Source organism: Penicillium waksmanii (assembly GCF_028829765.1).
Source record: "Penicillium waksmanii strain IBT 27052 chromosome Unknown utg000004l:1.0-5674109.0:1.0-5678898.0, whole genome shotgun sequence".
NCBI lineage: Eukaryota > Fungi > Ascomycota > Eurotiomycetes > Eurotiales > Aspergillaceae > Penicillium > Penicillium waksmanii.
In genome coordinates this window covers 4992492-5013525 of record NW_026643251.1, presented here as the reverse complement: position 1 = coordinate 5013525, position 21034 = coordinate 4992492, and the positions used below count along the sequence as shown (strand labels likewise).

Here is a 21034-nt window from a genome sequence, read left to right as displayed (position 1 = left end):
TGTCTAAGCGTACAAAGTATTACTAGTAGTACCGCATCATTTCGTTACCTGGAATGTATTCAAGTATGCTCTATGGAATACATTTTTAGAAAATTGAAAATTGATAAATATCTCGTTGAAGATGTTGAGTATATAACAAAAAGTAAAGACATGAAAGATGAAATTAGATGGGCGGTAGTTGAAGCCGCTTTTCCAAGCATGAGCGGCATCGCCTCGATCCGAAACTAGTATATACAATCGAAATGCAGCGTGACATGGTCCCTGGCCGTGTAGGAAAACAGGGTACACCAAAAGGTCAACTCTCTATGTTTGCAGACAAATGGGGTTGGAGATGAGGGTACAATCCAGCGAGGCAGGCGGGTATTCCACATCCCGGGCTCAAGTAAAGCGGGATTCTTCTCATCATTCACCGATGGAGAGGAGGAGAAAAGACACGGACGATTTACTCGGTGATACCCAGTCCCTCGCCACCAATCTTGTGGTAAGGAGGCTTGGCATCGGCGGCCTTGGCGGCATCAAAGCGCCAGATACCACCGGTCTTTTCACCCTCGAGGTTACCAGAGATGCCAAGCTCGGCCGCAAGCTTCTGGAAGAGAGGGTCGTCATCCTGCTCTTCAATACGGTTGAAGAAGCGGCGCTCCCATTCACGGCCTTCGCACTGCTCAGCGCGGCGCAGCTCACGCTGGGCATTCTCGATGCGGGACTTGTGAGCGGAGACAGCATCCATATTACCACCCTGGATGTTCTCAGCGACCTCCTTCCAGGCACGTCGGCTCTCGTACAGGTCCTGCTCTTCAACAGGGGCCAGGTCGAGTGGGGTGGTTTTGTTGTCGTTCACGACCCACTTGTCAACAACCTCCTTGGTGCGGGCATCCTTGATGGTGAAGGTATTCGACCACTGTCCATCGATGGTGTAGAGAGGCTTCTTCTCGCCCTCGCTGGCCTTGTACAGGCATGCGGTGAAGGTGTTCTTCTTTCCGCTCAGCCAGCCCTTGCCGGAGAAGTCGATCTTTGCGACGTAGCCGCTGCTGCTGACGATCTTGGCGGTCTTTTCTAGCTCCACGAAGGGAGTACCGTAAATGAGCGATTCGATGTGCAGGTTGGGCAAGGTGATCACATATTTCTCCTTCTCGCTGGATCCGGGCGGGGTGAGAGTGTACTGAGCGTGTCCGAGTTGCTTCACTTGAATGGTGCTCGAGAAGGAGGCCTTCTGGGCGTTGTATCCTTGCAGCTAATGATGCGAATATTGTTAGTCTCTAGCCTCCTCGGCCGTGATAGGGCATGTGTCTCTGAGTTGTGTGTACTTACCTCGATCGCATGCTTGTTGTTGGTGATCGCATAGGCGGTGGCGGGGGGATGGTGACTGTACAGAATTAGCACTTGGAAACTCATCTCAATGTTTTTGCGTTTGATGAGGAGTGTTGCGACCTACCTAACTTGCTCACTGAACAGCTGGGTCTCTCCCAGGTCCGAGTCGCCGTTGGCGAGCCACTTTCCGAGGAAGAGTTCACCCAGGAAGGGATTCAGAGGCTTTTTCTCACTTCCAAGCTTTTCACTGCGACTGCAGTATTGCTGGTGAAGGGTAGTGAGGAACCACTTGAGGACGAGGAGGGCTCGCTTCTCCGGGACGGCCTCCTTGGCGGGAGCGACAAAGACGGCGGGGTGTTCGGCCCAGTAGGCGGAGTACTCGGTCAGGGAGGTGGTTGACAGGATAAAAGGGGGTGCTGTGAGGGACGAAAGATCTCCGTTGAACGAGGCAATCGACTGTGGTGATTGTCAGTTGTCTTTCAAGTAATGAAGTGGAGGATTGCGCGTCCAGCGGAGGGGTCTACCTTGAGGAAACTGGACCAAGATCCCTTGCTACCAGCGGGGACTTGGCTCTGGGGCTCTTTGCTAGAAGACATGATAAATTTGGGGGGAGATAAATGGGGAATATTCCAAAAGGAGCAGGGCCAAAAAAAAAAAGGATCCAAAGGGACAAGATTGCGGAGAGTGGGGGAGTTCGCAAGTTCACGTCAAGTTGGAGTCGGAGTTGACTGACCGCCGGGGGATAACGTCATGGCTCAGGGCCACACCACACCACAGCCACAGCCACTTCGTTCATCCACTCTTCTCTTCTCTTTTCTTCCCATGCTCACAATACTTGACACTACTATCCAGTACTCTCCGATAGACATCTTATCATGGAGCTACACCATATATCACCTCTGATTCCCAACCGGCCCAGCCACATCCTGGTGGTGGGGTGGTCCACCACCCATCCTAGTTACAAACAGGCGCAACTTTCTTTTTTTCCGGAGATTATCTTCCAATAGACCTCATTTATAAGAGACCTTGAACTAACTGTCACCCAAACTGAACTAAATCGAGTCAAGTCCAGCTCATACAGTTAAGTCAAGTCGAGCTAGTCGATTAGGCCAGGGCACGGATTCTTTTCCGCCCTCCCTAAAATACTTTGGTGGCGATGGGTTCCCCACGGCCTTCTGGCCGAACAACCCGAATCATTGGTCTGCCCTGCCGGATTATGGAGAGAAACTGGGGACCATCCTGGGAAACGGACCCTGGCAAGATAACAATCGGCTTCGCTGTGTGGACGCCCTCCCCCTGCTGCGTCGCTGAGAGATGCGACCCCCGCGCCGATCCTCGGCCAACTATCCAGAGCGCCGAAAGGCCCTTTTGATTTTTTTTTTCTTCTGCCTTTCTCTCTCTTTCTCTTGTGACTCACATCTATAATCCTATATACCCAACAAAAGCTTCTCATCCCAAGCAATCTATTGTTGACTTGCATTTCAATTACTCCTACCGTTTTGGGAACTATACATTTCCCGGAGTATGTTTGCGGAAAGCCTTCGTTGAAACCTGAAATATTCACTTCACTCCTCCCGAGGCTAGACATAGAGCTTTTGTTTTTCAAACAAAGCTCGACAGACCCAATGCCAACAATTCGACCTGACCTTTGCCCTTCGAATTGATCGCTGTGCTGAATGATGGGCACCTCCGATACCATGTCTCCAACTCATTCGAGAGCTTCGAGTGTCGAAGATGCCATGCCTCGTATGGAACCGATCCAAACAAAAGAATCCAAAGCGCAAAACCAAGCCGAAGATCCGAATGACTTGCATCTCGCGCAAAGCCACATGTCCCATCATGACATGCCCGTGACCACCGAGTTTTGCGAGATCGATGCAGAACAATACTTGCGTTTTTCGCCATCTCGCAAGATCGTCATCGTCGCTGTCCTCTCCTTCTGTTCTTTTCTGGCTCCAATTTCTTCAACATCCATCCTCTCAGGCATTCCCGAGGTAGCAGAGACCTATAATACGACTGGTAGTATTATCAATGCCAGTAATGCCTTGTACTTGGCCTTTATGGGGATTGCCGCTCCATTCTGGGGTCCATTCAGTCAAGTGTGGGGACGACGCCCAGTCAGTCAATCAATCAATCAATTGATAATTCACACGTCATTCCATGATATACTAATCACCAATTTTTAGATTTTCTTGGTCAGCGCATTTCTCTTCTTTGCCTTCAGCATTGGCACTGCATTGGCGCCCAATTTGCCGGCCTACTACATTTTCCGCGTTCTCACAGCCTTCCAAGGCACGTCGTTCCTGGTCGTGGGCAGTTCCGCCATTGGCGATGTATATGAGCCTCGTGCACGAGCAACAGCACTGGGCTGGTTCCTTTCCGGTACTCTGATCGGCCCAGCCCTTGGCCCTTTTATTGGCGTGCGTTCAAGACCCCACCCCTATCAAATGTCCTCCAAATACGATGCGTCCGTCTAACCCATAATTCCATAATATAGGGTGTTATTGTCACATTCTGTTCCTGGAGAGTTGTCTTTTGGCTACAGACTGCCCTCGGAGGCTGTGGGACAATACTTGTCTTCTTCTTCTTCCCAGAGACATACCCGCATCTCAACAAGACTGAAGTGACCGACAAGCCTGCATCAGAAAAGGCAAAGTACCTCTGGCACCGTGTCAACCCCCTTCGAGTCGGCATTCTCCTCTTCACATACCCTAATCTCTTCTTCGCTGGAATCGCGGCCGGTGCCCTCGTCTGGAACCAGTACTCCCTCCTAACGCCAATCCGATATGTGCTCAACCCGCGGTTCAATCTAACCAGCCCCATCCAATCGGCTTTGTTCTACATCGCACCGGGCTGCGGTTACCTCGTTGGTACATTCATGGGTGGTCGCTGGGCCGACCACACCGTGAAGAAATGGATCGCTAAGCGTGGGAGACGTGTACCAGAGGATCGACTTAAATCGTGCCTGGTCTTCCTAGGAATCATCATCCCTGCGTGTATCCTTGTCTACGGCTGGACCGTCGAGAAGGCTGCCGGTGGAATCCCTGTGCCTGTCCTGGCTATGTTCCTTCAGGGTGTGGCTCAATTATTCTGCTTCCCCAGTTTGAACACATTTTGTCTAGACGTCATGCAATCCAGCGGACGCAGTGCTGAGGTCGTAGCGGGCAACTACATGTTCCGGTACGTCTTCGCTGCCCTGGGATCCGGCCTTGTGCTTCCCGCCGTCGAGGAAATTGGTGTTGGATGGTTTAGCACCATCAGTGCCTTATTCTTGGTCTTTGCTGGGTGCTGTGTATGGGCTACTACCATCTACGGTGATGAGTGGCGTACCAAAATCGATGCTAAGAATCGGGATAAGGCTGCGGAGAAGGTCGATGAGGCACCATCTCAGCAGGAAACAAAAACAAAAGTAGAAGAGGTATGAGGTGACGAGAGCGAGCTGCTTGACTTGAGATTCTTATTATCTGCTTATGCATTTCGGCCTCCCAATACTTAATGGTATTTAAAATAGATTGAACGATAGATCGAATGAATCTAATGAATTGACGAGACTTCGAAGCTTCCTCTTAAGAACCTCGAACCGTATCATGAGCACCTGTGGTTTGCTCCGAAGGTTCACCGATTTCCGTAGTCGTGCCTTCATTTTCCACGGGGATCTTGCCTTTCACGATGGCATCGGCGCTCAACCCTGTTTCAGCAACAACTCGGTTTACCTTTGTCCTTTCGGTGAAACGTCTAGCATCTTCTCGCCCCTTCTCGATGTCTACAAACCCGATAGCAATCATCGCACCGGTGCAGATAGCAAACAAGAAGGGGAATCCCATCCAGTTATTTCGAGTGTCATTGATAATGGCCTGGATGACATTCGGTCCAATGATCGAAGACTAAACCTTTGTTAAAATTGAAGAATACGAGTGGGAGGATGGGGTGCTTACGGCTCGGTTTGTGATACCGAAGAGAGCGAAGAACATATTGTCAAAGCCTCGAGGCATCAGCTCACTGATCATTGTTTGCGCATACTGAGATGATAGAAAGGGTCAGACGATTCTAGAATAGGCGGAAAGGGGTGACTTACCGCGTAGTATGGAGCCTGGAACAACCCGAAAATGATATTGTAGAAGTAAAATTCCCACTAACAATATGTCAGTATGAAACGCTTTTCATGTCATGGCTCGAAGCATACCGTATTATGATATCCCACTCTAGTGGTCCACAGTCCCAGCATGCCCCAAAATGGGATGAGGACACTGAAGAAGTTGGTGACAAGAAACATGGTTTTGGTCTTGAACTTGAAGTAACGCTGGATATACCAAAATCCGAACGTCGATGTGATCGAGCATGCCGCCTGCGTGATGCCAAGGTAGGTGATTTGCAAGAACGAAAATGAGACGTAGTCATTCTGGATAATGGAGACGAGAGTGCCTTGGGTTGTTAGCGTGTGATGCTGCCATACTACAGAATAGACTAACCTGTGGTGTTCAGCCCATCTGCGAGTAGAAAGTACGCCAGGAAATACAAGAAAGTTTGTGGAAGCGATCTGACTTCTTTGATCGCGAGCCAGATCTGCTTGAAGCCAATGGTAACATAGCTTGAGCCCTTCGGAATTTTGGGGCCGGGTCTCTTCTGCTGGAAGATAAACCACCAAATTCCTAGGACCACCCAGTCTGCAGGTTTGTTAGATACATCGCTGGCATCATCTCAGTATAAAGGCTCTTACAGGAATTGGTCAAGCACAGAGCCAGGTTGTTTGCGTATTGGTTGTTCTGCATAGGAAGCAGCACACTCAGATTGAGCGCGAGAGTCAACAGATAGCCGATATTGCTGTGTGCAGTGGAGATATTACTGCAAGGCGAGTCAGTATACGCTTGTTAGAGATGATTTGTAGTACCGACCTGATGTGATTTCGCTCCAGTGACTCAATCTGGTCGTACTCCTCCTGGTTAATCTTGCCCTCTCGGAGGTCTTCCTCTCGTGCCTTGCGTACGTGCGGCGTATACCGTGCCAGTCGAGGGAATACTGCCGCATAAAAGACCAGCGTTGCACCGTATGCCACGTATGCAACTATGTACATGCCCATAGCGGACGGCCATTGGCTTGGGTCCCGGATAGCCAGCATACCATACTGCAATGCCCAACAAACGACGGTCAGTCCCAATAGCAACCATCGGCCAAACGAGCCGTAGTCAGCGGCACTGCCAAGCCAAACAAAAATCACTGTCATAAAGGCAAAACAGAGTCCATTTGCGATGAGGACAACTGAGGAGATAGATCGTGTGCCCCCCACCCAGGGTACCACGCAGGCGGAGGAATCGGTACACGGTTTGGGCGGATTAGTATCGGGCTGGTGCCCTGCTTTATTGAGGGCCCATTGGAAACTAAATCCGGTCAGATATGATTGTTCCCTGACCTCAGGCAGGTTGTACTGACAGGGCTTGACTGTAGGATCCGGGACCAACACCATTGTCGCCTATAAATCCCCAGGATTATTTGTCAGATCGGAGCTCAGAGACCAATATGATTGAAAGAGAACTCCATTACCATTGTAATAAAGATAATATGCCCATAGCTCTTTGCGGGTTGTGGTAGGCTGCTCGTATGCATCCTCATCCACGCCGAACAGCCGCTCATACTCCTCGAGCGTGTTACGAGTCTGTGGTGTTGTTGTTGTTGTTGTTGTTGTTGTTGTTGTTGTGGCTGCCACTTTGACAGCAGCATCAGGTTTTGGTCCCTCCTCCCCATTCATTTGATCGACTTTTGAACTCGCCATAACTCTCAAGCAAGCCGATTAGGAACTTGAGTAACCTCGGAATAAAGAAGGAGGAGAGTTATGGCACCAGTTGCAGACCAGTTGCAGCCCTGGTTGTTCTACCCCGCATTCCAGGGGAGTCGCATTCTTAGGGTAGGACCTTGACGATCAGTTTAGATCTCTTATCAGCCATGTGTCTTTCGGATGGTCGTATTCAAGCTGACCACTGACTTCGTTAGCCTAGGGTATCTAGGGTACTCTGTCATTGAGAGGTTGCATCGAAGAACAAAGTGGGGACGCCAATGGGGGCCACTGCCACTTCCACTTCCACTTCCACACTTCCTCCCCCCGCGCGCATCCACTTTTGGACCGCGGTTTCTCTCTTGACACTTCGAGTCTGCTGCCGTCCAAAACAATGGCATCGACGGACCTGCAGAGGCAAGTAGGCCAGGTATGTATTTGAGAAAGTTGGGATGAGGTAAGAAGAAGAGTCTGACCAGCTATAGCTATTTGCGGTCGGTTTCCACGGCCATACTCCTAGCCCAGAGATCAAGACCTTGATCCACGACTACCACATTGGTGGGATCGTTCTTTTTTTCACGCAATTTCCAGAATAAGGAGCAGTTACAGGTCAAGTGAAAAGCACACTATTACATCGATTCGGTGAACTAACTGTGAAACAATGTAGGCTTTGACATTCGCTCTTCAGAATGAAGCTCGATTGGCAGGACATAAACGCCCTCTTCTTATCGGGATCGATCAGGAAAATGGACTTGTCACCCGAATTTCCCCTCCTATCGCCGCTCAGGTCCCGGGCCCAATGGCTCTGGGTGCAACCCATGACCCGAGATTCGCGTATCAGGCAGGCAAATCAACTGGCGAGATCCTGAACTTCTTTGGTATCAACATGGACTACGGTCCAGTGTGTGATATCAATTCGGAACCACTAAACCCCGTAATTGGTGTGCGCAGCCCTGGTGATAATCCAGAATTTGTCGGTCGGTTCGCCTCCGCGACTGCACAAGGCCTGAGAGAGCAACGAATTATTCCAAGTGTCAAGCATTTCCCTGGCCATGGCGATACCGCAACCGACTCGCACTACGGGCTTCCGATCATCGCAAAAGGGAGGGATGACCTGGAGCGGTTAGAATTAATCCCCTTTCGCCGAGCTGTGGCCGAAGGAGTGGAAACAGTCATGACTGCACACATCTCCCTGCCGCAGATAGATGACAAACTACCCGCGACGTTATCGCCAAAGGTCTTGGGGATATTGCGTAAGGATATGGCCTATGACGGAATGATCATCACAGACTGTCTTGAGATGGAAGGAATTCGAGCTACCTACGGCACAGAGCAAGGATCCGTGTTAGCAATACAGGCTGGTAGTGACAGCTTGATGATCTGTCATACATTCGACGTGCAAGTGGGTTCTGTGAAGAAAGTTTGTGAAGCAATTCAATCTGGTGCAATTGAGGCCTCTCGTTTCGAGTCAGCATGTCGTCGGGTTGCATCAGTGAAGGACAAGTTTCTTAGCTGGGATATTGCTTTGCACAAAAATGATGTTGCACAACTCGACGCCATAAACAAGAAGGTCGCCGCTCTATCACAAGAAGCATACGCGCATTCTACGACTTTGGTTCGCGACAATGCCAGTGTACTTCCACTGTCTCAATCTTCCAAAGTAGTGGTTCTTTTCCCAGGCGATGGAACTCCCGCCGGAGGTGCGGTGGATGGCGAAGGTATGGGGAGACAGGGATCATATCAGTCCACTCCGTACCTTGAGGCCATTCGAGCCCATAATCCGTCTGCCACCGAGTTGAAGTATGGAGAGGCGGGTCTCTCTACCGAAGAGTGGAATACAGTCAAGAACGCCGATACCGTGATCTTTGTTTCACTCAATGCACGGGAATCACCGTATCAAGAAAAGCTTGGTCTCGAACTTCCACAATTCACTCGTTCGTTGGTAGCAATTGCTGCATGTAACCCTTACGACTTCCTTGAAGTCCCTGAAATTCAGACATATCTCGCCACCTATGAACCCACGATCGAGGCCTTTTCCGTGGCGGTGGAAATCATTTTTGGAAGCAGAACATCGAAGGGATCTTTACCAGTTGGTCCCACAGTCTCAGCTAATTCCAACGCGACTTTTGAATTGTATGATGCGGAAGGGGATGTCGAAGGAATGATAGATACTTGGGATGCAGCCTTGCCAACCTATCCTCTACCCCGGGAGAGTTTGCGCGCACTATTTTTCCGCCCAAATGCCCGCCACTTTGTGGCTCGTATCGACTCAAAGGTTGTTGGATTTTGTCTCGCCTACTTCAATGCCGATGGGCCCCCAAAGACGGTTCATGTCGCCGTGTTGGCAGTTGCCCCGGCCCATCAAAACCAAGGAATTGGTACTGCGCTTTTAATTGAAGTTCGGTCCTTCTTCAGGAGCCAATTCGGTCTCGAGAACTTGAATTTGGGCAGTTCATTTCCTCGCTTCTGGCCCGGTGTGCCTCGCGACCTTGGTGAAGATATTCAAAACTTCTTCACTCATCGCGGCTGGCGACTCAGTCCTTCCGAAAGTAGATCGGTCGATCTATATCAGGCCATGAAGGACTTTCAGGCTCCTGAGAAGTACATGACTCGTGCTAAAGACCGTGGCTTTACCTTTGCTCCGCTGAACCCTGAAGGCTATGACGCGTGTTTGGTTGGCCAGCGGAAGAACTTCTCTGACAAAGCGGTATGCCCCCCCCAAAGACCTTTTATTAACGCATTACGATACTAACTTCCTTTATAGGGCTGGGTAGAGGCCTTCGTGACGCTGCACCCCAGCAAATACCCGGACAGCGTGATGGTTGCATATGACTCCCAAGGCCAGCAAGTAGGCTGGACTTTGATGCTGGGATCTTCTAAAGTCATTAATCACGTTTGGGCATTTCCCCAGATGTGTGGTCCGGATACAGGTCTGATTGGCTGTGTGGGCGTTGATGAAGCGCATCGTAAATCAGGAATCGGGCTGGCGATGGTCTGTCATGCTGTGGAGAACATGAAGCAACGGGGCGTCCAGGGGGTTTTCGTTGACTGGGTTGCTCTACAGGGATATTATGAAAAGGCCGGGTTTGAGATTTGGCGGAGCTATCGACTTGGTCAGATCTAAAGGGTGGCCTATACTCCCAACTTCCTTTGCTATGACTCTGGGTCGGTTTTCTTCATTGGCACCCATTGGTTGTTTTTACCCCATCTATTTCGTTCCACTATGAGCGGTCGATTACAATTAGCGATTAGATTATACATCAATCCAGTTCATAAGTATCCTAGTTTTTGAATTTCAGATGACGAAGCAAAGCAGAAGCCAGTGCAAATCGGCTGCCATGAGAAATAACCAAATATCAAAAACTTCATTTGGAATCTGACTGGAAACTTATAAAGAAATCCCTAATGCCAAACTTGTATCTCGTTTTCCTTTACTGGAGGGGCTGAAGACAAAACAATAAAAATACCAATCAAAAGGATGTAGAAATATTTGTTTAAAAAGCCAAAAAGATCCTTTATCATCCTTTAGAATGGCGCCACATAAATGTGGGCAGTTCAAAATCAGGGCACCCCTTAATCAAGCAAGCTGGGCATGGACCTGCAAGTCTTGGGAACCCCGGCCGGAGCATTTGAATAAGGTCATCCAGCGATCTGATGCGAGGAACGACACCCTTCTTCTTCGGCTCTTCGCACCAAGAGTTTACGCCCCTTACTTTTGCTTCGTCGCATTGTTTCGAATCCACGAGCAGCTCGTGGCCACAGCTGTGTGGGCCGGTATATGAGACGAATTTGTAGGTACACATTTCAAGTTTGAATAGCACTGCTAGCGATTTTAGCTAGCTAGTCTTGAAATTACCTAACTATAGTCGTCTCTTAGGTAGTCGCTTATCGAGTTAGAATGTGGGAAGGGGTGAGCGTCTTTTATATCAAATAATCTGTCGGATCAAAGTCCTTTGTCCCATCCTCAACAAGGGAGTTCTTTTCATTTTACCCTCGGTAATGGGACACAAAGAGTTTATTTATTTTACATCTCGAGCCATCAATGAGATCCTTTCAGATAAATAAAAGCAATAACAGAGTTAATTTGTTTGCATAGTTTGATCATTTCACATTTTGTCGCTAGACACAGAGCGCTCTAAAGATACACGAAGCACGGACAAATTCCGCACTCTAGTACTTATCGGAATTGGTCATAGCATCGATTTTTGCACGTGCATTCTTGCTAAACTCCAGTTTCTGCTCTTCAGTTCGACCGGACTGGGGCACATCCGCACCCTTCGTGACAGCCGCACGCTTGCCGATCTCATCGCTCCACTTCTTCAAAGCGGGGAATTCGGATAAATCGATTTCCAGTGATCCCGGTGCACTGCGAACCCAGGAGTAGTTTGCAATATCTGCAATGGTGTACTTGTCACCGGCCAGGTAGGGACTCTCTTTAAGACGGGACTCAAGGACCTCATAGAGACGCTTTGTCTCGTCGATGTACCGCTTGATGCCGTAGTCTGATCGAGCGCCAGCGTAGAGGCGGAAGTGGTTTGCTTGACCTTTTGAACAGTTTAGCAGCTGTAATCAATACTTTGGATCTGGGTCGTTGTCCCCGCTTACCCTGCATCGGTCCGACGCCACCCATTTGGAACATTAGCCAGGACACCTGCTCGATGTACTCGGATGATCCGGGAGCGTAGCTAATCTTCCGGTCGGTGTCATACTTGTCGACCAGATAAAGCATGACCGATCCGCTTTCAAATACGCGCTGGGATCCATCCTGAATCGCAGGGATACGGCCATTGGGGTTGATCTTTAAGAACCACCTGTTGGGAGATTAGCTTCGCGATGCGTATTCGGTCAGTCGCTAAAGCTTACTCTTCCTTCTGAATATTTGTGCTGATGTCAATTGGAACAGTCTTGTATGAAAGTCCAAGCTCCTCTAGGGTGATTGAGGCCTTGATGCCGTTTGGGGTGGGCCAGGAGTAGAGTGTGATGTTGGACGACATGGTGGAATATGGCGCGATTGTAGATGAGAGCTGGGAGAGTCGCGAGGCAGCTTTGAATGTACTGAAAGTGAAGCTACGAGGGAGCATCACTGATATATGTAAGAGTAATTCTACACGCGCGACTGGCTGGGTTTTGAAATCCCCGCGTCCTCGGGTCAGCACTGAGTCCATTTGTCAGCTCACTCGCTGTTGCGATGACAAATGATGTCAGACTCATAACGCCGAGCTTCTCCTCAAAGTTCGCGAATATCTGATTTTGATTACCGATGCCCGGTCGGTATTTCTTCATTTAGTTCCGGATAAGCAGTCATATTGATTGTATAATAAGATAGTTGATGCTGAAATGACTTCGCCGTCATCGGCCTTCTTGACCTCCGACCAGCAGCAAACTAGTATATGGTAGGTATAATTCAACCCTATGGAAAGTGACCGTATTTTGAGTGTAAGATAACGTTGAAAATGACTCCCAGATATCTCAGTTGACAACTTGAAGCCGATTTCCTAAATAGTACGCATAAGCTTGAAAATCGGAAGGGCTCCTGCGACTCTAGCTAGTCGTAGTACCGAGCCAGCCGACCATATAGGTGCCAGTGCATTTATAGATTTGAAGATTTCAGAAAAATAAAAACCTCGCTAATTCGTAATAATATGGGTCATATCATGGCTTACGCAATAGCTAGTCCGGCCAAATCCTTCCTTGTGGGGATTTTGCCCGGTTCGCCTACAGTTGAGCGTACTGGTAATTATCAAGAGGCCGACTCATCGATACTCACTAATTGTTTCTGCCAAGCGTGTGGAATTTATTACTACGTATTACAAAAATAACCATAAATGCAAAATAAATCCATTACACGCACAAACGCCCCAAATAGACTAGGCTAGGGCAATAGGGCAATGCGGAATCGCCGGGGTATGAACAGTCATTTGAGTGTAACACTCCGCATCGAGACCAAGCTCTAGCTAAGCTGGATCGTCTTGTCTTTTAATTTAAGCTTTATGGCTAGTACGTAGATTATTTGAACGCTCAGATATTTCAGTTTACTCACCTATTGGAGAAAGCCTGCCTTTGGTAAATAAGTGATCTCCACGTAGTTCAAAGCCACGCGCGCCTTTAGGCTGTAGTACAAACCTCAAGTTCCGGGAGGAAAGAGGGTCCCTCGCTCGAGTCTCGCCGAGAAGTTGCCGTGTCGGTGGCCGAATATGGGTTCGCATGAGTCTAGCATGCACTGTGTAATAATGCCTTATCTTAATTCCAAGAGTGACAATCTGCTTCTATTCGAAGCTCTTTTATTGAGTATCGATATTACTCCGCCCACCCTATGTATGAGACTCGTCACCTGGGCAAGAGCTAGAAAATGGGGCGGCCCCATCTATGGCATGGCTATCTAGAGAGGACGGAGTAGACATCTCCCTAATCCATAAATATCTCGGTGCGGAGCCGAACGGCGTCGGCATCGACTTGTAAGCTCGGGCTGCTTGTCGCTCAATATTTCCCTACCACCCACGGACATTTTGAATGCAAGGGAAGCGCAACCCGAGCGAAAGTCTGGACAAAAGTGAAAAAGAAGAAAAGAGTGGGCCTCAAAATCCCCCTTGGTTGTCTAGCGTCGGGCAACCAGCACCAACGGGAGAGCATTAAAGTGTGCCTGGTCGCAGGCAGTTGGGGCCGAACTTGAACTCCACCTTCCCCCGGATTTTTTTTCCTCCGCTCTCCACTGTCACTTGAAGAGATCGGATGATGTTCTCTGATTGATATATACTCAAGTGCCATGATGGATAGGATAGGAAATCATGTCAAGTTTGATCGAGAATCCCTCGATCCGCGGTGAAGCCTCGCTCACCTGCACTGACCGGTCGATCGCCACCACATTTGACCAGCCTCCCGCAAAGTCAAGCCTTCGCCCGGCAAGGGTTGGCCGCGTTAACCCCGATCCGGCATAGTCAATGAACATCTTCTGGACTCAATTTGGCCATCAGCGAGATACCTGTGCAAACATGATGCCTAGGACCCCTGGACCCGCCAATCAAAGCCTGTACCGGCCTGTGCCCGAATCAATATAACCCAAATGTCTGTCTCGGGTCGCCGAAGGTGACGCTCGTGGCGTTTAGTATGTTACGTTCTCCAGGTTTGCTCAGATGACTTTTAAGTTTATTCGAATTCGAAAATCAAAGGTCTGGAAGCTACATTCCCAGTGCGGCGATCGAGGACGTGCGATTTGCGACCTCCTTCCGCAACCAGGGCCACATGGACATCGGCTGGGGAAGAGGGCCACGCGATCTATGAGCCGGTCACAGTGGGGTAAATCCCGCTCGCAAAATCTAGCCTGGCCGTTCCATCATCTGTTTCTCTGGACTTTTACACATTGCACCATTGGGCGACTCCACTCCGAGAAGAGGACCGGGATGCCGCCCCTCGGAAACCTACCGTCGAAAGCATCAACCACCTCATACGGTGATTCTGCACTTGCTACGCATCTTCTCTCTGTCTAACCTCCTGGCGTGGCTCAGATATTGTATTGTTGTATGTCTATGTCAAGGTGCTCTTCGAGGCAGTCTGCACGACTTGGTAAGACATACTCGGACCATTGACCATGCACTAGCTAGTAGTGAGCAAATCCAGGGCTTCGTTTTCTAGCGTAACATTTGGACCCCGCAGCTGTATATCTCTCTTCCGGGAAACCGGGGGCTCCCCCCATGGGCAAGTTGACCCCACGCTATTACCCCAAGATGGGGCACGCCGTTTCAGGAAGTAGATCTGACCCGGGCTGGTCCAAGTGCGAACCCAGTTGCTAGCTGTGAAAATAAGTCTTCCCTGTCGTATGCCCGATGTAAAAAGCATAAAGTCCGGTGGTCGCCCCCGAAAATTTCCCTCTATCCCATTGCCCGCTATATCGTACTCTTTCTCTTTCGAAGCATTGAGTTACTTGAGCCGGTGCTATACTTTCCTCTGCTTCGCCTTCCTGTCGTCCACACTTCAGCTCTATTGATCTAATCGATCCGCCTATCCCCACTATGGAGAAGGATACGGTGACACAAGTTGACTCGCCAGATCGGTAGGATCGTTTTCAATGTCATCAATGTCCAGGGCTAATTCAAACCAGGTCTAGTGATGGTCATAGCAGTGAAGAAAAAGGTCATCATGTCGAAGAGGTGAATTTGCAAAGTAACGTTTCGGCCAAGTAAGTTCTCATGGTTATTTAAACTCACTACATTGTCCACTTGACAGATTTCTAATCTAACATAGAATCAAAAACCCCCCTCGCCGACCTAAGCAAGTCTCAAGTCCTCCACGATGTGGAAGAATTTGCCAATGAGTACCAGGTCACAGACATCCTACCTCTACTGAAGAAAGGTGCCTTGGTTGCGCGTGACCCCGAGACGTTCGAATCGGTCCCAGATCTTACTGAGGCCGAAGCGACGGCATTAAGCGATGAGGTACTTCACAAATGGCGCCAGCCGAAGTCCCTCTACTTTACTATTATCCTTTGTTCCATCGGTGCCGCTGTACAGTATGCTTTTCCCTTTCTATGACAAATTGTATGCCATACTGACCACCAACAGAGGCTGGGACCAAACTGGTTCAAACGGCGCTAATCTTTCTTTCCCCGACGCTTTTGGTATACCTGAAGATGGAAGTGTGCGAAATCAATGGCTGGTTGGAATTGTCAATGCCGCTCCATATATTGCGAGTGCCTGTCTAGGCTGCTGGTTATCCGACCCCTGCAATCGCATTCTTGGCCGCCGTGGTACAATCTTCATTTCCGCCATCTTCTGCGTGATTAGTCCCATTGGCTCTGCATTCGCTCAAAACTGGCCTCAGCTCTTCATTATTCGTCTACTTCTTGGTATTGGTATGGGTCTTAAGGCATCTACGGTTCCAATCTTTTGCGCTGAGAATACTCCCGCTGTGATCCGTGGTGGATTGGTTATGTGCTGGCAGCTTTGGACTGCCTTCGGTATCTTCCTCGGCTTTAGTGCGAACCTCGCAGTGAAGGACACCGGTGCGCTCTCCTGGCGTTTGCAGCTAGGATCGGCGTTTATCCCTGCAGTGCCCCTCGCTATTGGCGTATTCTTTTGTCCAGAATCTCCCCGCTGGTATATCCGGAGAGGGGAGATGGCCAAGGCTTATAAGTCTCTCTGCCGTCTTCGAAATACTCCTCTGCAAGCTGCTCGTGATCTTTACTACATTCATGCGCAGATTCAAATCGAGCAAAGTATAATTGGAGAGAGTAACTATGTTACTCGGTTCGTCGAGCTGTTTACAATTCCTCGGGTTCGCCGGGCAACTCTGGCTTCATTCACAGTCATGATTGCGCAACAGATGTGTGGCAGTGAGTTTATCCCATATTACCCGCTGATACTAGGCGTTTTTATTAATTTCAATCTCTCACAGTCAACATCATTGCTTTCTACAGCTCGACCGTGTTTCAAGTGAGTATAAACGTTACAACCAAATTTCAAAGAGATGGATTATTAATAGTTTTGACAGAGCGCTGGTGCTAGTGATACCGATGCACTTTTTGCCTCGTGGGGGTTCGGTCTAGTCAATTTCCTCTTCGCCTTTCCGGCAATTTGGACGATTGATACCTATGGACGCCGTGCCCTTCTTCTTTTCACCTTTCCCCAGATGGCCTGGACTTTGCTCGCTGCTGCATTCTGCTTTTATGTTCCAGGTAATGGAGGAGCTCACCTTGGTAGCATTGCTCTCTTCATTTTCCTGTTTGCCGCCTTCTACTCTCCTGGTGAAGGCCCTGTGCCGTTCACTTACTCCGCCGAGGTGTTCCCGCTATCGCATCGTGGTATGTCCCCCCTCCCAAATCCATATCGACATCTCTTGCTAATGTTTACCGTAGAGGTCGGAATGTCTTGGGCCGTCGCTACATGTCTAGGATGGGCCGCCGTACTATCTATTACCTTTCCCCGTATGCTGTGGGCTATGACTCCCACTGGAGCATTTTGCTTTTATGCGTAAGTCAGGTGCTTCGAGTGTGATGTGATGATTTGCAAATCGCTGACTATCTGGGTTAGTGGTTTGAATGTGACTGCGCTAGTGATGATCTTCCTTTTCGTTCCTGAGACAAAGCAGCGGACTCTCGAGGAGCTCGATTACATTTTTGCAGTCCCCACTCGAGTTCACATGAGGTATCAGGTGTGCAAGGCTTTGCCTTATTGGTTTAAACGCTATATCTTCCGTAAGGACGTCAAGCTGGAGCCTCTTTATCAATTTGACCATCTGGAAATGAGTCGGGAAGTGGTGACGGAGACTCAGAAGAGTGGAACTATTTCTGAAAAGATTAGTTCTTAGATGGAAGCTTCCAAGGTTCATTTGATGATTTCAGTTTTTAATAATTAATTCCTAGGTTCAACTTGAAGTTGTGGGGGCATTCGGGATAATTTGGCTGGAGCGGGTATATACCCGCTCTAGATGCTTTACTTTGGCAAACATGAATTATGAAATAACTAATTTTGATTTATTTTTATTTTTTCAACTTTGAGGACGGCTGATATTTCCCCTCTACGTAAAGATGGGCATTGTTTTGGTCATTCCCACTTCATTCCAGCGGACCCTGGGGGATCGTATCTGATCCATGGTCGGCAGAGTCAGGTGAATGTGGGTACAGTGGGGGATGACGAGGTCAACAGCTCAATGTCCAGGAGACTTTAAGTGAACTTAAGTAGTCTATAATCAGGTGCAAGATCTAAGCTGGTCAAAGTAAGTTGAAAAGACTCGAGTCATAGGGCTACTCAGGTCACGCTCTCTTGTGCGCGCGTGTATAAGGTGTATCACGTGGGGTTCGACATTCTCATGTTTTGGTCCACTCCCGCCCCTCTCTCTGCCCAAGCGCAACCTGCTTCTATTCTTCATGGATGTGCTGGTCTACCCGGCTCTGTGACTGCGGATGTTGCTTCAACTGTGATATCCTTCTCGACGTGATTGTTCGTTTGCCCCGCTATCTAGCCACCCTGCCCCCCCACACACAAAATTTCGGTCGACACCAGCCTCCGCTATACCAGCAGCAGTGGGGTCCAGACCCAGTTGGCTGCTGGTTGCTCCCAGACTAAATCGGATTATCTTGACCGCCTCTCGCGCTATAGCTAACTCTCCCTTCTCGTGGGACTCAGAAGAAAAAAGTGAAGAACCACACGCTACTCCCCCGCCCGAGTCGGATCCTACGGCCTTACTTTCTCAGCTTCACTCCCGGTGACCACTCTCGCGAGCGTGGGGTGAACCCAACCTCCTTTACATCCACGCCACTGTACTATCTATCATATCTCACAACAACAAACAGCGTCCGGTCTGCATCTGAAGCGTCGTCATGCCCTGCTTCAAAGGCCTTGCTGTGAGCATCCACACCCCTGATGGTCCGATCTCAGAGTACTCGATTCAGCGGCAGTCACGAGCTTCGCGGATAGCTTGTTTCATCCCTGTTCCCCCGCCCAAAGTCCCCGACTCCTCGTCAAAGGGCAAACCTGAACAATCGACTTTCGCCATTTCAATCACCCTCCTCAACCCCAGCCAAGATGTACCTTACTCCACCCCGAAACCCACGCCCGATTGCCCCTCCCCGAAGCCGAAGGTTGTCGGAGGACTGCCGAGCCAGACCAGTGAACGCGGCCAGTACTCCGGAGCTGTCGCGCCATACCAGGCCTTGACGAATTCTCCGAACGAAACCGTCGCCGCCTATATCTATTTCGACGGGAGACAAAAGGAGGAGGTAGCAACATTATTGCGGAGAGGAGAGGAAACTTGGGTGAATTCGCGGTGGGTCAACTCCGACGACGGCGGCATTGCCGAGCGCGAGTTTCTTTTCCGCGAAGTCGGCCTCGAACGCTGGTTGAACGGCTTAGATCTGGAAGGCAAGGATGCAGCGGCCAAAATTGAGCGCCGGCGCCAGAAGATGGAAAAGCGCCGTGCAAAGCGCCAGGCCGAGAATAGCGGCATGGATATGGAGGCCAACAGCTCGAAGCCCAAGACTATAATGCGCTACGGGAATGACGAGAAAGATCCGCTGGAGAACGTCTCGGACGATGACCTATCTTCTGATTCGGACGATGACGACCCCATCCCTGAAACCGCTGGTCAAATTAAGGTGGCACTGTTTCGAGTTCTGGCATCTGGTGAGATCAAGCGTGGAGAGTACTCTCCGCAATTTGATGCGCACGATGACGACGAGGGTGAACAGGCGAGTAATAGTGGTGGAGGAGGTGATGCCGATGTAGATCATACTACAAGCTTCGCAAAACCCAAGTCTCTAGACCCAAAGACCATCAGTACACAGACAGTCACTGGGATTGATCCTACTGACAAGCCCTATGCAACCTTTACTTTCATGTATCGCGGCGAACGTGAGTGCTTCCCTACGCCTATCTCTCCAACCTTACGAATACTGACATTTGCACCCCAGGTCAATTGCAAAAGATGGGTATCAAGAAGGATCAAAAGCCGCAAGAGACGCCCAATGCGAAACGGAAGTCCCTCCAGGCGGATTTGTCCAATCTCGGAGCTCTCAAGCCTGGCGGTACTGTTGGATTCCTGAACTTCCGCGATCAGGAATCAGGGCGGAAGGGCAGTAAGGGTGGCGATGAAATGGATAGTGAGGATGACGACAACGATAATCCCATTTTGAGTAAAGCCGATGACGAAGAGGGCAAGGATGATGACCGGTTCCTGTCCCCTGATGATATAAAACGCCAAGGTGAACTGGAGGAGGGCGTTCGCAAGATTCGGGTACGTTCATTTCCACCTCAACTTACTCTCCATGGTCCGGTTTAACATGTTTCTAGCTTAAACGCCAGCATTCGGCTGAGCCCTTTAATGGTAGCGGCGCCGAATCTACCGACACTCCGGCTTCTGGGACCACTCCTCCTGCCCCGGAGCGATCCATCACCCCTCCAAAGGCAGCCACGAGCTCCGCGGCCCCTGAACAGCCTATTCCTACCATCAACGGACCGGATGGGTTTTTTGGCAGCCCGCTGAAGAAGCAAAGAGCTAGTGTCTCTACTGCCGATGAAAATGCCCTCCGACGTCGGATTGCCGAATCCTCCGGACGGATCAGCGAAGTCCTTGGGACCGGGGCCGGGACTGGGACTGGGACTGGGACTGCCACCGACAACGACTCCAAGTCTGCTCAGCAGGCGGGGTCATTCGGAGACAAGCTGAATTCCACTGCACCTAACTCATCAAAAGATGATGACGATGAAGAGCTATGAACGACATATGGGAGGTGAAATAGGTCACTTAACGGGCATCTCTAGGAATTTTTGTTGATAGACACTCTTACACTTGTCTAAACAAGGGAGGTAGCGGGAGCCTTGTTCATATGCGACTTGACTGGTCCCGTCTTCCTAGTGCGATGCTTGGGATGCGCACTTTTGTTTCATCTTTTTCCTTTGTCTTTTCGTTGATTATCAACCTTGACGCCGTTATGCCCATGATCTATCTACACTACAGGAAGCATTCCGAACGGGAAATACACTAGCTATGCCGCTCGGAAGCGGCTTGTTCATCAAAGGTCCAAGATCGTACTAGTAATATTGTAGAATACTCGTAGCTTCCATGGTCTTTCAATAACACTATAGGCGTGTACTTAGGCCACTGGCGATATCTAGGACGAGGTCTGGTCGGGGGTGGCTCATACCTATGCAAAGGTCCTGGGTCTTATACGAGTAGACAGCTGTGGGGTTGGCAAAGGTCTACGGAGTACCCTGACCTCACTCCCTCCCTACACTATGTCCATTGGATCTGGATAATGCGCTCCCGGTGTCTTCGCCTATTCTCATTGTCCAGATCGGTCATCCTGTGCAACAGAAACAACAAAAAGTATCCTCTGGGTCAACACGGCAATTTTCTCCACCAGGTCAGCGATTCTGCCCGCCGCTTCTGGCTGCCCACCACCTGCCCACTCATTGACTGATACTTGGAATCCAGCCATTTCGCACATTCATTTCCAGTACAACACACGTC

The 21034-nt window shown here is 49.7% G+C and overlaps 7 protein-coding genes across 7 annotated transcripts; 4 read left to right on the top strand and 3 right to left on the bottom strand.

Annotated features, from left to right (window-relative positions):
- Positions 1-442: 442 nt before the first annotated feature.
- On the bottom strand, positions 443-1904 carry N7481_004689 (OSBP family protein; the record flags this gene model as incomplete). The annotated part of the gene is made up of 4 exons (XM_057263908.1): positions 443-1231; positions 1309-1363; positions 1433-1764; positions 1833-1904. The coding sequence occupies 4 exons, from the start codon at positions 1902-1904 to the stop codon at positions 443-445; spliced, it is 1248 nt and encodes a 415-aa protein (XP_057125569.1).
- Positions 1905-3005: 1101 nt separating this feature from the next.
- N7481_004688 (putative MFS transporter) lies at positions 3006-4732 on the top strand (the record flags this gene model as incomplete). The annotated part of the gene is made up of 3 exons (XM_057263907.1): positions 3006-3425; positions 3495-3728; positions 3806-4732. The coding sequence occupies 3 exons, from the start codon at positions 3006-3008 to the stop codon at positions 4730-4732; spliced, it is 1581 nt and encodes a 526-aa protein (XP_057125568.1).
- A 142-nt stretch (positions 4733-4874) lies between these two features.
- Positions 4875-7051, bottom strand: N7481_004687 (uncharacterized protein; the record flags this gene model as incomplete). The annotated part of the gene is made up of 9 exons (XM_057263906.1): positions 4875-5192; positions 5244-5327; positions 5384-5440; positions 5492-5730; positions 5778-5972; positions 6026-6150; positions 6201-6683; positions 6736-6775; positions 6847-7051. 9 exons carry the CDS (start codon positions 7049-7051, stop codon positions 4875-4877), a joined length of 1746 nt encoding a protein of 581 aa, XP_057125567.1.
- Positions 7052-7469: 418 nt separating this feature from the next.
- N7481_004686 (uncharacterized protein) lies at positions 7470-10199 on the top strand (the record flags this gene model as incomplete). Its single annotated transcript, XM_057263905.1, has 4 exons — positions 7470-7505; positions 7561-7641; positions 7743-9782; positions 9840-10199. 4 exons carry the CDS (start codon positions 7470-7472, stop codon positions 10197-10199), a joined length of 2517 nt encoding a protein of 838 aa, XP_057125566.1.
- Positions 10200-11245: 1046 nt separating this feature from the next.
- Positions 11246-12069, bottom strand: N7481_004685 (glutathione S-transferase family protein; the record flags this gene model as incomplete). The annotated part of the gene is made up of 3 exons (XM_057263904.1): positions 11246-11619; positions 11681-11886; positions 11939-12069. The coding sequence occupies 3 exons, from the start codon at positions 12067-12069 to the stop codon at positions 11246-11248; spliced, it is 711 nt and encodes a 236-aa protein (XP_057125565.1).
- Positions 12070-15081: 3012 nt separating this feature from the next.
- On the top strand, positions 15082-17374 carry N7481_004684 (sugar porter family MFS transporter; the record flags this gene model as incomplete). Its single annotated transcript, XM_057263903.1, has 8 exons — positions 15082-15122; positions 15171-15232; positions 15314-15578; positions 15631-16400; positions 16463-16500; positions 16559-16868; positions 16923-17037; positions 17098-17374. 8 exons carry the CDS (start codon positions 15082-15084, stop codon positions 17372-17374), a joined length of 1878 nt encoding a protein of 625 aa, XP_057125564.1.
- Positions 17375-18386: 1012 nt separating this feature from the next.
- Positions 18387-20280, top strand: N7481_004683 (uncharacterized protein; the record flags this gene model as incomplete). The annotated part of the gene is made up of 3 exons (XM_057263902.1): positions 18387-19416; positions 19476-19798; positions 19855-20280. The coding sequence occupies 3 exons, from the start codon at positions 18387-18389 to the stop codon at positions 20278-20280; spliced, it is 1779 nt and encodes a 592-aa protein (XP_057125563.1).
- Between the last annotated feature and the right edge of the window lie 754 nt (positions 20281-21034).